The sequence below is a fragment of the Phycodurus eques genome, chromosome 14 (genome assembly GCF_024500275.1).
Source record: "Phycodurus eques isolate BA_2022a chromosome 14, UOR_Pequ_1.1, whole genome shotgun sequence".
Classification (NCBI taxonomy): Eukaryota; Metazoa; Chordata; class Actinopteri; order Syngnathiformes; family Syngnathidae; genus Phycodurus; species Phycodurus eques.
The window spans coordinates 15,120,523-15,136,291 of record NC_084538.1 but is presented as its reverse complement, the minus strand read 5'-3'; the positions used below and the strand labels follow the sequence as shown (position 1 = coordinate 15,136,291).

The following is a 15,769-nucleotide window of genomic DNA, read 5'->3' as shown; positions in this document are numbered from 1 at the left end:
GCCTTCACGCCTCTCCCGTAAAGCGTGTTCCGTCATGGTAACTGGACACTGTCTTGTCTCACCATGTGTCCATATCAACTGGCTCTATATACAGTATACTGTAAGTGCACACCCTCTTTAGCAGCCAATTTATTTTTCTTTCTTTTTAACACATACAATTCAGTTCAGCTCTTCTATAAACTGCTTTCGTGTGAGTTATTCAGAAGGCTTGTAAGCATGAGAATGTTTTGCATTTGTTCAGATGTCATACATTCCATGTATCAGGATGTGTACGCACTACATTACTGGAGACGTAAATAGAAAATAACTAAAGTCACAGATTAAAGGGGTATCTCTATCACATCCAGCTACAGTTTTTAAGAAGTTAGTCATAGATTAAATGGTCTCCTTTTGTCATCTGTGTGCATTATTACAACCTAACAAAGTTGTGCCAAGACAACAGGAACACATTTCACATGTATGACCATGTGCTGGAGCTACAGGCCTCTTTTGAGACATGTTTTAAACTTTGTTTTAGGACTAAATTTGCTCAATCTCCATGCTCCCCCTTGTGGCTAAATTATTAACCTTGTGACTAGAGGTTTAAGAACTAGATTTTTCCAATGAATCTCAATTTGTTTCAAAGTGGGGAAACTGTGCGGAGTTTCTCCCTTGTCCATCAAATCCCTAATAACAAGTCTTTCTTCATTGTTTACATATATGACCGCTGTTTGATCCCACTGACCAATCAGGGTGTTTGCAGATGGGCAACAAGAGCGATGGCAGGAATTAGGCGGCACAGGATTAGTGCCTGAGCTCCGATCGTCTATTGGCTGTTGAGACATTCTCCACTCTGAATGGAACTGACAAAAACAACTTTTTCAAAAACAACACAGATCATCCTTTCGTCCTAATCGGGCAGTCGGTTTCCAGTACATGTGGATTTTTACCTTGTTTTATTTGAGACATTTTATACAAAGTTCTGTTGCACTTTTGGATCATTGACGAGCTATAAAATAAGTCATGGTGGTGCTTTCTACTAATGACCTCAGCTCTAGTTTGTACTGCTTTACCACAGTCAAGAAGAAAGGTAAGTGTAGGCAGCACATACTAATTATTATCAGTTCAATAATGCAGATTGGTTTATGAATGTAATATGACCAAGACTGATGCTGGAAAATGACTTTATTGTTGACTAACTTGTGTAAGTTAGTTTCAGTATTTTGAACCTGAAAATGATATATATACATGCTCAAACATGAGAGAGAGGTACATTGTAATAGTAACATTGTTTATAGGAAATTTCTAGTGCTTTTAGTGTGCCGTTTCAAAAAGACAGTGCTGACTATTAACAGTTAAACGTGGCTGCTCAGGCTAATTCCAGCATGGCCTTACCGTGACTGTGTGGCAAATTGAGTACAGTAGGTGGCTTAATGTAGAGCGGCTGTCAGCATTACATAAAAGTGTCTTAGCAGGACCCACTAGAGTTGCATCACATGGCAAGTGATTTCGTTGAAGTGACTGCATGGTGAACAAGATCTTATTTTTGTGTAGCTGATATGTTCGATAAACAAAATAAGGGCTAAAACATGCAAAGCAGTGATGATCTGAATGTGAGAATGCGAGACATTCATTAGCCAGTCAAAGTGGCTCTTCAGGTTTTTATCATGTTTGAAATTCACATGCAAGTCATTTGTATTTCAAATCCGGTTGTCTTTTTCTGGATTCAATCCATGGTTCTTGTCACATAATTTCTGTTATGCACTTATTACCTAAGCAAAAACTTTCGTTACTACACATGTACAATTAAATGTGACGGTTTTATTAATTCCCCTTTCACTGTCTAATAAGATTAGATCTAGTCCAGAAGAATGTGTAAATCCTGTCATAAATTTCAGTAAAGTAGATTTTTGATGTGGTAATCCTCCTCTGTGCCATTCTCAAAGGCAAAGTTTAATCCAGAATTCAAGAGTGAAACAAAGGTTTAATCTCAAGGATATTCTTTCTGTTGTTTGCTTGCATATTTATTTGTTTGGGCTTAAATGTGTCTAGTAACAACATGATTGTCTCTTTGGTGTCCATATGGGCAGCTAATCTGCTGTTATAGTAACAATGTACTTTGCTGATCACCTCCCATTGTTTTCTCTTTTTGTCTTTCAAGCTGTGCTAAATCTACATGATGATAAGACCCCGCCTCCTCCGCTGCTCCAGGAGAACGTGTTCATCGAGGCCAGCAGGCCCAAGTACCTTGAGGACCTTCACAGTGAGGCTTTGGAAGGCTTGAAAATGATGCAACAGGAAGGTATCATGCTCTTGTAGTCTTGAATCTTAGCACTAAGAAGCAGTACATGCCACAACTCTGGTTGAAAGGGTGTCATGCAACAGATGACATTGAGGGGGGAATAAACTTTTGTTTTAAATTTTACTCTTTCCAGATAACAATGTTGGAGTGGAGTTCCAAGATAATGAAAGCACAACTGTGAGTGACATTGCAACCTCAATTTCATAATTTCTTGGGTGTCCTTTTGCTGAAGATTCACACACTTTCGTGTTATACCCGTGTCAGTCGACAATGACAGCCCAGACAGATGGGGAGGGTGAAGGGTTTACGACTGATAGCACCATTCCTGACACATCCTCCGTTGCCTCTATGCAATCATCTGTGTCTAGGAGATCCTCCCGCTCTGGACTCACCAGGCAAGGTAACCACAAAATAAGACACAATTTTCGACTAGCAGTCAGTGATGATTTTATCATAACCAGGGTGGAGGGCACACTAATAGATGTTTTAATAGTTGGTACAGACTTTAACATTAAGAGTCTACTTTCAATATGTTGTTGTACGAAAAGTAAAAAGAAAAAAAGTATTTGTATCCACAGTATATGGTCATGTAAAGACACTTTTCTTGCCTCCTTCTGTTTAACCAGGCTCAACGTTCAGGCCCTTAAACTCCGGGAAGCAGTCAGAAAAAGGCAGGACACGAAGACGACACAGGAAGACTGTGGGAGGCATTCCTCGGCATGTTCAGCGAGAGCTCGGTATGGAGCTGAGTATGTTTCAAATTTGTCACAGAAATTAATATCTAATTTGGATAAGCTATTAGCCACTGTGATTCAAAACAATATAAATGGGTAAATCATCTACTGTACATTGGAATATCAAAGACTAACTACAATCTGTAATCTAAGGTGGTCAAATTTGGAGAAAAAAAAAAATCCCATGTAAATAAATTATGCATTCCGTTATCACACTCTCACAGTTGTTAACACCCTTTTATTATACAACACTACAGTTGATTTTAAATTACATTTTAAGTGCAAAAAAATAACTTAAAGGAGACAAATTATGCATTTTTGTACTAGAGTATCTTAATGAATGGTCTCAATACACAATAGAATGAAGACTTACAGTACACTTAACATTCACTTCATCACACTGTTTAACGAGGTGTAGTTCTGTGCCATGCAAATGTTCTCAAAAGTCCCAGAGATCTATGAGAGAACGTGGGTGGGAGCCTCAATTAAGACAGTTTTCACTCCTGGAGCAGCACAACTTCACACCACATTAAAGTGTGTCATGGTTATCAGAAGCTAAAGCTGTAAGCTAACGCAAAGCCGTGCTAACACTACAGCTCTGGCCTAAAGCCTTTTGGCTTTGACATGATCGAGCTTCCGCTTGACAAGAGTAGATCTTCACCCAGCCTAGCTGGTCATGTAATGGTTTGAGAAAGTGGTGTTTTTGTTTGTTTGTTTGTTTTAAATGTAAATTAGCCTAACAGTGGGGTAGAAGTACAGAATGGCTTGCTCACAGACATTTTTTTAGAAATAGGCAGATTACAAAAGATTGACTGAGATGTTTAATTTTACAGAGACAGAGCTATTTGTAGACCAGCAACAAAAAGTAAACTTTCGTAATAATTAAATTTTCGCAAAGTTATAATGCAAAGATATTTTGCATCACAGATGTCCCTCAGAATCTATGTTAACTCGTCCTCCTTCCATCAGGCTTGTACAGAGTGGGCCGGACAGTGTCTTCAAAGTTAGAGGAGGAAGAGCATTTCAGTGGCAGGAGTGACAGTGCGCATCAAGGAGAATCACAGCCCGGTGAAAATGTCATCCAGCCCATGGAGCAGATTCGTGCTGGTCATATGGATGACCTGGCCTTGCTGCACCGACTGTGCCCAGACTTGACGGATGGGCAGAGGCCTCGATCCTTGGCCGTTCCCTCAATGACCACTGCCAACAGCCTCCAGCAGGAGATGCCCTCCCCCGTCATCTCAATGTCCCCCCAGGCTGCCTATATGTCCAAAATCATTCCTAATGCCGTGTTGCCACCATCTATTGAAGTGGTGGAGATCAGCCGAGGCCAGAGTCGCAACAGCGTCCGGACTGTCAGCAAGAGCAGCCTGCTTCTGTCCAGCCCTTCCCCATCCCGCAGCTCCTGTAGAACCACTTCCTCGAGAGGCTCCAAAGTCAGCTCAGCCTGCAACCACAACCCCTACAACCTGTCAGACACTTCCGGTTGGAGCCACTCTGAGTCCTCAGAGACATTGGTGTCTGACTCTTCAACCATCTCCAGCGGCAACATCTCAAGAAAGGAGGCCTCACAAGACTCCATCAAAATCACAGTCAATGGCAAGCTCATTAGTAAGGAACGTGGGGCTAAGAGGGAGGGGCCCTTTGTGCGCAGCCTCTCTGTTATGAAACCCAAAAGGGCGCCGCCACCCCCAAGCCGCTCCTATTCTCTGCACAAGATGAAGCGGCGGTCACGAGATTTAGCAGAGGTGGTGGTCATTTCAAAGGAGTCATCTCCTCAAAGTGGCTCAGCATTAGGTGGGGGAACTGATGAACCTGAAGCTTCTCCTGTTAGGACCATAGATAGCCCTGGCTACAACGGGGACATGAGCTCTCTGGATGACTCGACAGGCTCTGTGTTATTTCGTATGGCAAAATCACCACAGGCCAGTGACTTGGCCAAGGCGGGAAAGACAGTTTCTTCTACACAAGAAAAGTGGAAACCACCACAGGAAAATAAAGTAAGCAAAATAACCTCCCCGTCCAGCGGCTACTCAAGTCAAGATTGCATGTCTCCTCAGCTTGAACTTTGCAGCTCTTCACCAAAACGTAAAAGAGGAATTCTAGCAAAGCTTCAGAGGTTATTTCCTGGTGCCTCATCTCCATCCTCCCTCACACATTTGGAAACGAATGAAAACACAATATCCGTCAAGTCTCAACCAATAAAAGTGGATTGTGAAAGTGTCAGCCACTCTGTAAGAACCTTGAGAAAGCTCTTTGACATCCCTCCACACCCTAAAGTCCATGCACCTCCAGCCCCTCCTCCAGAAGTTTGGGCTCACAACAAACGTACCTTTGAGTTGCTTCTGGGACCCCCAGCCCCGGACAATGTCTATGCCATCATAAAAAAGAATCCAAAAGACAGGAGACAACAGAGGTCATCTGCATCTGTGTCGACAGAGGGCTCTGTGAAAACTTTGGCTGGAGAAAGAAAACAGAAAAACCTGACTACTAAAGTGGAATCTACGAATGGAATGGCGCTAGGGACGCAGAAGGTTCAAGAAAGTGCACGTTTGAATGTGAACGAGGTTTACAAAATCAGTAACGAAAGACTCTCTCAGAATGTAAATTCAGAAGGAAATGGCAAAGTGAAACAGAATGATGAGAAGGTAAGAGTAAGTGACATATTGAATGGAATGTTAGTGAAGGCTGTGGAGAAAAGGGAAGAAAGGCTGGCAGGGATGAGGGACAGCATGGGCAAAAGTACAGCCACACAAGCTTCAGAGGTAACGGCTAAAATGGATATCATACATACACTTTCATTAACACGCACATCCCCGTCCCCTCCTCCTGCACACTTCCCCCCAGAGCCCCCCGGCAAACAGACCACGCAGGTAAACAATTTAGCCTCCCCTGATTCATCCTGGCCCCCACCACCTCCGCCAATAATACAAATGGTCAGTGTGCCCGATGAGTTAGATTTCCCCCTTCCACCTCCACCCTTAATTAGTGAAGAAGGGTTAGTTGCAGCCCTTCCGACATCACCACCAAATTCTGTGCCTGCTGCAGTAAATATCACAGATCGTCACTCATATAGCACAAGGCCAACAATTATTGTGACCGCGGAACCTGAACCACAGGAGTCCGTAACATCACATGAGGTTGGACCTCCGCCTCCCTTGAGTATACCTGCTCCACCAGCCTATGCAGCCCCCCCTCCACCAGTTATTGTCAACATTCCTATGAGAATGAAAGAAGTCATTGCTTCTCCACTTAAAGAGGTCCCTCCTCCAATAACTGAAAAGGTTTCTCCACGTCCCCCAGAAGTGGTTCCAGCTGTGCTAGCTAAAGAGTCTGCCACCCCAGTGGTTCAAGTGCTCCCATCTCTGATTCCAAAAGATATCCCTCGACCTTTGGTCAATTTTAAAGAAGATCCCCCTCCTCAGGTTAGCCAGCCCGCCCTTGTGCCTCCAGAAACTGTCTCAGCTCTGTGTTCTGAAGAGGTTATTCCTCCATCTTCTCAAGAGAGTAATTCACAGACACCGGAAGAAGAAACCCTTGCTTCCAAACTCTATCCACCTCAAAGTATTCCACCACCACCACCACCACCAAGTGAATCTCTAAGATTAGACTCAGAGGTCATCCTTCAACAAGAGAGCATCTCATCTGAATCTCAACGTAAGCAGATTTCATGTAATGGTATTCTCACTCCCCCTCAAAATATCCCACCTCCACCTCCCTTAGAACTTCTCCCTTCAACTGAGATTGCACCCCCAAACACTGGTGGGTTCCATATTCAGCAGGTTCCCGTTTCACCACCGAGTGACGTTTCCATCCCATCGAATTTTGACATCCGTCCATCATCACAGTCTTCTCCACCTTTAAGCATTCCTGTGCCACCACTTCTTCCTACTGGGGGTCTTGCCAGTCTTTTGCACCAGACAAGTACTGCAAGCACAGAGAACGAAAGCCCTGAACCCTCCTCTGAAAATGTTCAAGAGGAACCTGTGGTCACACTTTCCCTTCTGCAGATGGTCAAGCTGCAGCCCGTTAATAGCAGCCCCGAACCTCCTATCGCTCAGGGGCAAGCTCAATCTGAGGCCGTTTTGACAATCCAGCAACCCAACAACCTGGTCCAATCTCACCAACCCAATAATGAGGCTCCACAGAAGCCCATTAGAAGATCTCTGATCATATCCTCGCCTACGTCAACGTCTCCACCCGCCATTGTCACCTCCCAACCAGCTCTACCCCAGGACCAGACTGTTGTTGTTGTTGTTCCACCTGCACCTTCACCCGCAGCCCTTAGGTCTCCAGCAATGATCACCTCCCCCGCAACCTCCATGAACCTACAGGAGGCCATTCGCCTGCGGACAGCTGCCAGATCAAAACACAGCTCTGCACTTCGCCTCAGCTTGCATTCACCTACATCACCAAAAGACCATGGTCAGTCTCCAACCAATACAGCAAGCTTTATCTTCTCAAAGAACAACAAAAGGGTAGGGGTAGACACCAAGAAACCCTCACAGAAAAACCAAGACATTTCTACAAAGGTGATCAAGGAGGTAGAGATAAAGAAAGTCAAGATGCCGCCACCTGTTGCAAAGAAACCCAAAACAAAGGCCATAGATGTGAAGAGCAGTGATGGAATGGAGCAGACTGCAGGACAGCCAGCACAGACAGAGAGCATCATGGGTAAGAAAGAATACTGCAATAATCTGAATGTTGAAGAGGTAACAATTTATAGGAAAAGCCTGAATTGTTAGATGATGGGGATACTTTTTAAGTCCACAAGTTATCAATGAAGAATCAAGGGAGGTGGTCTCTTACTGAATGTGAATTCTGCAAACATAGGGGATGTGAATTGTTTTAGGATTAATTAGGATTAGTATTTGATTTGTAACATTTTAATCATAATTTGACCTTCACCGTAATAAGCCTAACATTTTAAAGCTTCCTTATACAGTGTGATAGAGAAGCAATCTCTCTTTTAAAATAAAGTACTTATATTTTACAATGAACTCATGCTATTCGCAGAGGGAGGGACTGAGCGCTGCCTTGAATCACAAAAATCTGTGAATAATTAACACTCCCCTAAAAGGAGGTTGTAATTGTATATAGATGCCACAAGATGGTGGCAAAACACTTAAAATTGAGAGTGGGTGTAAAGCACCAACACAGAAACCACCATCACATGAGGCTCATTAATAGTGTCTAGCATATGGGCCTAAATAATCACACTAGCACAAAATGCTGTGACATTGCACATGAGCAAACAAATATGGGCCATAGCTCTTTACACAAACGGTTTTAATTCATACTGCCGACAGGGTGATTGGGTGGGTAGCACATCCGCTTCACAGTTCTGCAGTTGGCGGTCCAAATGCTATGGGGAGTTTGCATACTCTTCCCTAAGTTTGCGTTCCAAAAATATGCATATGAGGTTCATTAAAGACTCGACTTTGTCCTTGGGTGTAAATGTGAGTGTGAATGGTTGTTTTTCTACTGTAACTGTGCCTTGCGATTGGCTAGTCCAGGGTGTACCTCTTGCCCAAAGTCAGCTGGGATAGGCTGCAGCACACCTGGAACCCTATAGAGGATAAATAGTATGGAAAATGGATGGTATTAAGTCATCCTCTTTTGGCATTTACAGTACGCAATGGGCAATACAGGTGAATTGTAACAGTAGCGCACATGGGCTATTAGTGGCTACTTTGGGAGCGAAGAAGGAACATACTTTCAGTTTCTCATTTGACGGTGACTGAGGTTTATTCATAGATCGCCAACAAAACAGGACATCTCAAACACAGACAAAAAAAAAAACACTTTGAATGAATTAAACCAAACAACAACACCAAGATTTCACCAGATAGCACCAAAGCAATACATTTATTGCTTGCCTGAGCATTTTAATAAAAGGAATGGATATGCAAGGAAAGTTAGCGTTTAGCATGAGGTTTTATTTAATATTCAACATGAACACTAGAATTCGCTATGAACTTCTTGAGCCGCCCAGGAATCGCGTCAACTAATTTCACCTGGAACCCTTGTTAGATGGAAGACATTACTTCTCATATTCGCTCTTCAAATTCTTCCAGTCTTTAGTGTGGTACAGTAGACTTTCTCCCACAGTAGACCAACCCCAAAGAGAAAAGTCACATGGTGTTGAAACGGGGCTGCTGGCCGACTACTCATATAAAATGTGGAAGGCCCCATCTTGGATGAAAATCCAATCTTCAGCAATCTCCCAAGTACTGGTAATGGACCAGATTGCATTGCATTGCATGGTATCACGAAGAATGAATTGACCCACAATCCTGTCCAAAGTCATCCCATAAATTAATGAACAAACAGAAAGAATTAGATTTTTTTTAAATGTATTTATTTATTTTTAAAGTATTTTAAAATGGGGAGTTACAGTACTTTTTGATCACCCCCACCTTGTAAGTTTTCCCCAATGTATCACTTAAGTGGCCAAAGAGGCACCTTGACCAAATGTTAAAAGATCATTTTGTGCACTTCTTCCACAAAACAACTCTTCTTTCATTTTCCCAACTTCAGATGCAGCAGAGAAATCAAACGGTGCAGAGACAGGTGATGCTGGAGGAGGAGCAACATGAGCCTTCACACTGAAGACAGGATAGATTTTAATGCCAAGCTGTTGTAAGAGGGGGGAAAAAAAAAAAAATCACCGATGCAAATGGTGTGGGTTGTTTTTTCAAGTGCACACGCAACAGTTAAATAGATACAATATGTTTTCCCCGCCACATGGTGTTCTGAGCTTTACTGGTGCATGAGATTGAAATATGCCACCGTTGACTGTTTGATAACGACTGTACTACATACGTAAGTCCTGCTGAATCCGTGCTTGTCAGAATTCTGACAATGGAAATTCAGGGCGCTCTTCTGTAAATATAGCTAATGTCGGTGAGTTCTGTAATTTACCAAAGACATTCAAGAAAATAAATCTTAAGTTATTTTTGCTATTCTTTGCGAAAGTGGGAATCTCTAAAATAATATGAATCAAGAGTTTATGTATCACTCATATGTTCTCTTCGCAACGATTCACAAGGTTATCCTTTAAGGCTTACTGTATTCATGGCCCATAATGTAGTTCAGGGTCAGCTAATAATCACTAAGTAATATTGAAATTCTTTATTTAGAACACAATTTCTGCTACTGTTATGGCTCAAGTCGTGGGATAATTCTGCTTTGAATCCTCCCCCCCTCCAAGATTTTCATACATGTAATCAGAAAAGGAAAAAAATAAAAGATTTATGGACACATTACATGGTCTGTATTACTGCTGTAATATTTGTGTATTTCAGGGTTCACATCTGTACTAAATCTTATGCATTGGTTGTCAAGATTGTTGAATAAGATATTGTAGTTTAGATGTGTTGAAACTGCAACATGAAGGATGGCTACCTGTGCTGTGTCAGAAACAGAAAAATGCATCCCTTAATTGCATGCCAAATTTTATTGAGATGGCAGTGGAGAGATTGATGCATTCAGCTGTACTACCATGTAAAATACCAAGTCAGCTCATCATTATTCTGTACATCAGCCAATTGTGTTCTTGGAGCCTCTTTAGTCCCATGCGTGTGATTCCGTTTTCCTTTGTCCCCTTTGGTATCAAGTTGTAGCACAGTGACTTGTGATGCTAAAATTGGCTCCATCCTCACCCATTTACCCAATACTTTCCCTTTTATTTCATCTTCTTGGACCACCCATTTGCCTTCAAATTCTTCCTCTTCAACATCATATCCTGATCCATCCTCTATGAGCTCTCTTAAACCTCTCTCTTCAGACTTTTTCCACCTATGGGCAAGCTTCTCAACTTCCTGTCCTATCTTTTCTTCTCGAATCACACTCTCTCTTCCAGAATCCTCCACACTGTCTTCCTCAACACCATCATTCATGAGTACATCTGCAATTTGCCACAAGATGGCATCACTGTGCACATCATGTAGGGGACGATTCAGTCTTCTGATACGTAGTAAGCCTTCCTCTTCAACAAGTGGCTGATCTGCAACCAAGAAGCCCCTTCTTACGGAACCTTTGCACAGAAGACCAACGAACGAGGATTAAAAGACAAAAACATTCACTTAAAATAATACTGAAGCTAAAAAAGGAACTTGCGTACCTTCCATGCTTGTTCTCTTTGACTTTGAGCTCACGCACTGTGAATCACAGCATTTGCATATGTTGTCATCTCCTGAAAGGGCCTTCCACCTTACAGAAGACGTGCAAAAATGTCTCATCCACTTGGGAAAGAATAAAATTATTTTAGTGTTAAGTCTCACCTATCCTCTCTGTAAGTGCATGATTTCTGTGCTGGACCTGGCTCTTTTGATGTGGCAAATAATTTGCAGTAAATGCTGATCTGAGCACAGACAACAGCTCAAGTCACATTAGAATATAGGACAGAGGGAGCATGGGTGCTGATTCTCACCTCCCTGTCTGGGTCAGAAATGAACTGGAAGGCATTGAATGAGAATCTCAGGGTCCTGTTAGCTTGTGAGATGAACTTAGAGGCTCCTCCGGGGTGTCGCTTGCTGTCCAGCATGCAACTGTGGATGGCATGAACGTGACATCGCAAACAGAACACCAAGGAAAACAACCTTCAAACTCCTGTACACAATCCATACCCTGAATTGCCAATAATTTTGTATCTGTGGGACAATGAAGAGCCACTGTCTGGTGAAGCATAGCAGTTGTTGATGTACAGTCTCCTTCCAGCGGGCAGATGTGGAGCAGAGACTTGGACGTTAACCTTCTGACCAAGCTGGAACACTTGGTTTTCGATTGGGTTGCTCCATGAATCTGAATTTGACACAGTTTAGTGTGACATAATGTATTCAATGCAAACCTTACCTGTGTGTTGTACTGAGACATACCATCCATCAATTGGATTTGGAACTCATTTGGATGCGCTCTCAGATTTTTACGCATAAGGGCAGTTGTCCAGGTTGGCTTGACTGCCAGTTGGTACACATGGTGGTACCTTGACAAAGATAGTATGAGAGCTACGTGGGCCAGGTTCTCAAAACACATGATAAACATGCCAAAGAGCATGTGCTCCCAACATTATTATTATTTGTCCTACATTAAATCATTTAACCTTTGAATCTCTATGGGGTTCATTTTGCAAATTTACAACAAGTGTGTTAAATTTAAGTGATCTTTTTTATGCTCTGCCTCTAAACTAGCATTTCCCAAACTTTGAGCCACGGTCCAGATTTTACTTTTGAAAAATCTCACAGCACACCATTCTATCCATTTTCCGTACCGCTTATCCTCACTAGGGTCACATGCGTGCTGGAGCCTATACCAGCTATCTTTGGGTGAGAGCTAGTGTATACCCTGAACTGGTTGCCAGCCAATCGCAGGGCACATATAAACAAACAAACATTTGTTTGTTTACTTGTCCTCATTAGGGTTGTGGGTGAGGTGGAGTCTATCCAAGCTGACTTTGGGTGAGGGGTGGGTTACATTGGACTGGTAGCCAGCCAATTGCAAGACACATACAGTATAAACAACTACTATTCCCGCTCACATTCACACCTATGGGCAATTTAGAGTCTTCAATCAACCTACCATGCATGTTTTGGGGAAGTGGGAGGAAACCAGAGCACTCAGAGGAAACCCATGCAGGCACGGGGAGAACACGCAAACTCCACAAAGGCGAGGCCGGATTTGAACCCGGGTTATCAGAACTGTGAGGCATATGTGCTAACCAGTCGTCCGCGGTGCCGCCAGAAATTAACATCACAAAGAGAAATTATGCATAAAATCTGGGAAAACAGTTTGCTGATAACGACTCTGTGTCGGGTTTGACGATGATTACAGTCACTAACCAGCTACAAGCGATAGATGAACAAAGATGCATTATTTGTAGCAAATACATTTTTTGGGTGACTATGTGCCATGAGATTTTTGCAACATAATGTGCCTAGAGGAAATGATAAAAGGTGAGCTGCAAATGATGTAGCAGAAACAAGAAGCTAATAGAGGTAGAAAATTGAGATTCAGCAATTCGATGACGACTCTACCTTAATTAGTGAAAGGTATCAGTATCGGCGATACTGGCCCTGTATTTACCTGGTATCGGATTGATACCAAAATGTCCAGTATCACACACTAAAGCTTTCTTAAAAACACATACATAACTGGCCAATTTTTCAAAAAATGTTGGTGCCTAAATGTCCTCCAATTCTGGAACGAAATGGATAATTGACAGTAAAAAAAATAATAATAAAAAAAAAAAAAAATAATATTATTATTATATAATATAATATTATTATTTTTTTTTACATCCTTTTCACTTTGAATTATTACTCAAGTAAAAAGTACTTGAACTTTCTTTTTTCCCTCCTACACACAAGTATGTGTACTTCAACGTAATTACGGAGTCTTTCGCCACCTCTGCGTACCTTTGATAACGACATTCAATGTCGACGTCAAACCGAGGCGCTCCACTTGGAATCCTCGCGTTTGAAGGTTCATAATGGAGCGTGAATTTGTAGAGCAGGAAGTCGCGCGTCGACTGGCGACGGGGAATAGAAATTGTCATTCGGGATGCACAATGTGACATCATGCTTGACGTCACGCTTTACCTCTTGCCGGGAGCCGCAGTCCGTCAGGGGATACGTGAAAAGCAGGTCTCCGTACGGTCCCAGGACTCCGTTGCTTCGGCAGCTTCGGCCCAGCTGGAGCTCGGACTCATCCGCGCCGAATCCGTAGAACGACGGCTTGACCCGGACGACCAAGTCGAACGCGGAGCAGGTCACCGAGACGTCAGGAAGGGACGCTAAGTCGAACCGGGCGTTTTCTACTGCTGGGACGTGCTCGGACAACCTCAATTTCGATGGGGCGCGTTTGGATTTGGGGTTGCCCATTTTGATAACTTGCTTTCGTCTTTGGGCAGTTGTTGAGCCGTCGGTGCCGGTTTTGCAGCAACCCACGCTGAAAAGCAAGAAAGCGCAAAATAAAGTGGAAAGATGTCTTGTTTGCATTGTCACGTTCTGTCTTTTCTCGCTCATGTGCACGCACGCACTACGTCACTGTCACAGCTGGAGGTTATTAGAGGTGATGGGGGCGAAAGTCGGTCCAGAATTGGAAGACCCAGCAATTCAACCTCTATCAACCTCTATCATCTACATAACGTTGAAGTCACGGCTCTGTAAACGTGGCCGGTTAGCTCAGTTGGTTAGAGCGTGGTGCTAATAACGCCAAGGTCGCGGGTTCGATCCCCGTACGGGCCAAGCTTTTCTTTATTTAAAATACTTAGCTTGAAGGATACATTTCACTATATAATTATAAAAATGGGTAATAAGTCTTCAACAAACAATATTGACTGACACTCAGTTGCCGGACCTACCTTTTACTGTAGCTACCTCAAAGCTAGTCCTGACATCTGCAGACATATTGAGTTTAAATACATAATTTTAATACGAAATAATTGATTTAGAAAACCTAGTCATCAGGTTAAAACTGCACGAAATAAAAGATCAAGAAATGATATTTTTTGTCACAGTGCGTAATATCTTTTCAACAGTCGGCCACCGTGCCGCAACACTTAACTCAACTTCATTTATAGAGCCACTGTAGGCTATTATTAAGTTCACATTCAACCGTGGTTGCACTGATAGTCATATAAAACTGCAGCGCATCATGATCAGAAGTGGTTTAGCTACTTACGGCACGAGCAGGAAAAGTGTGACCCAGGGGTCACATACGGCCCGCTGCGTTCTTTTATCCGGCGCACTGACCATTTATACCATCGAGTCTTGTCTCAACAAGATTCCTGTAATATTTGTAGCATTAATTTAGTCACACACCCATGTATTACTTTTATTTGTATTGAATTACTCCACTAGGTTATTGGTTATTTCAATAAGATTAAATGTGTTACAAATAATAAATAAAATAAAAAACTGAGAATGACTTATTTTATCGAGTAAAATAATGCATAGCAGTCTTTCATACATAAATAATTACAACAGAGTTATGTATACACACAATACCTTAAAAACATATACATATTTATATAATTTATTATTTACAATTTAAAAAGTACATAGACATTTTTAACCCCTCCTGTTTTTCAATGTAAACCCACGTAACGCATCTTTCTCGCTGCTTTAAGATACATGAAATTTTGCATCTTAGCCACAAGGAGGCATGGCCTGCCTGCAAGTAGCAATGGAGAAATTCGCTCCTTTACTGGAAGTAAAACCTACAAAGCCGCCCCTTGGAAACAAAAACAAAACAAAACAAAGCATTTGTATGGTTGTTTTGAGTTTACAGCATGCCTGCTTTGAATTTCAGTACTTATGTTATTTACAAAGATGCCAAAAAAGTAAGAGGTAATAGGCTTACATAGGTCAGTTTGATGTCATTTTTGGCAGGTAAAGATATCACAGGGCCTGTGACACTATTCTTTTAGGGGTGTGTCTGAGTGGTGGCGTTTTTACCTCTCAGGGGAGCAATAAAACGTGTGTGAATTATTCATGTCGTCTGTATAGTCTCTGGTTGACTGGACCCGTTCTGAAACCTGCTCGGAGACGGGATGTACGGGTCAAAGGTTAGTGTAAGTGTCACAGAGGTCGTGGGGAAAAGGAGGGCTAACATGAGGACAACCAACCACCCAAATTCCCTCACTGCCGACTTTGTGATACTCCTCAGGATATTCAATGGGTCGTGCGACTAACACGGGTGCTCAACTGAGGTGAAACCCACCCCCTCTTTCCTTTCTTTACCATGCTCACAC

The 15,769-nt window shown here is 42.5% G+C and overlaps 2 protein-coding genes and 1 non-coding gene across 10 annotated transcripts in view; 2 read left to right on the top strand and 1 right to left on the bottom strand.

Moving 5' to 3' along the window:
* LOC133412796 (uncharacterized protein KIAA1522 homolog) overlaps nucleotides 1-10,316 on the top strand; it is a 39,883-nt gene extending 29,567 nt beyond the window's left edge. For 4 of the 8 annotated variants that reach the window (XM_061696440.1, XM_061696442.1, XM_061696438.1 and 1 more), the window contains 6 exons: nucleotides 2,141-2,281; nucleotides 2,415-2,458; nucleotides 2,546-2,681; nucleotides 2,908-3,030; nucleotides 3,985-7,689; nucleotides 9,556-10,316. In XM_061696440.1, the coding sequence (XP_061552424.1) occupies nucleotides 2,141-2,281; nucleotides 2,415-2,458; nucleotides 2,546-2,681; nucleotides 2,908-3,030; nucleotides 3,985-7,689; nucleotides 9,556-9,614 (4,208 nt within the window). In that variant the 3' untranslated portion in view covers nucleotides 9,615-10,316. Of the gene's footprint in view, nucleotides 1-780; nucleotides 1,070-2,140; nucleotides 2,282-2,414; nucleotides 2,459-2,545; nucleotides 2,682-2,907; nucleotides 3,031-3,984; nucleotides 7,690-9,555 lie in introns of those variants that run through there. The other 4 variants (XM_061696443.1, XM_061696439.1, XM_061696444.1 and 1 more) reach the window with 3 other exon arrangements.
* Nucleotides 10,317-10,498: 182 nt separating this feature from the next.
* On the bottom strand, nucleotides 10,499-14,771 carry zpcx (zona pellucida protein C). Its single transcript, XM_061696930.1, has 9 exons — nucleotides 14,698-14,771; nucleotides 13,614-13,962; nucleotides 13,431-13,543; nucleotides 11,895-12,001; nucleotides 11,646-11,820; nucleotides 11,450-11,567; nucleotides 11,301-11,380; nucleotides 11,141-11,229; nucleotides 10,499-11,053 (listed from the first exon to the last, which is right to left on the bottom strand). The coding sequence occupies exons 1-9, from the start codon at nucleotides 14,769-14,771 to the stop codon at nucleotides 10,515-10,517; spliced, it is 1,644 nt and encodes a 547-aa protein (XP_061552914.1). The 3' UTR covers nucleotides 10,499-10,514.
* Nucleotides 14,188-14,261, top strand: trnai-aau (transfer RNA isoleucine (anticodon AAU)). Its single transcript has one exon. It is a non-coding gene; the product is annotated as a tRNA-Ile (tRNA).
* Nucleotides 14,772-15,769: the final 998 nt, after the last annotated feature.

Bases quoted from the DNA above. Each gene is read 5' to 3' on its own strand.
- zpcx (XM_061696930.1), bottom strand. From the start codon at position 14,771: ATGGTCAGTGCGCCGGATAAAAGAACGCAGCGGGCCGTATGTGACCCC. The intron at 11,821-11,894 runs GTATGTCTCAGT...TGTCAAATTCAG, and splicing joins CCAAATCCAATTGATGGATG to ATTCATGGAGCAACCCAATC. The intron at 11,230-11,300 runs GTGAGACTTAAC...GTCTTCTGTAAG, and splicing joins TGCACTTACAGAGAGGATAG to GTGGAAGGCCCTTTCAGGAG.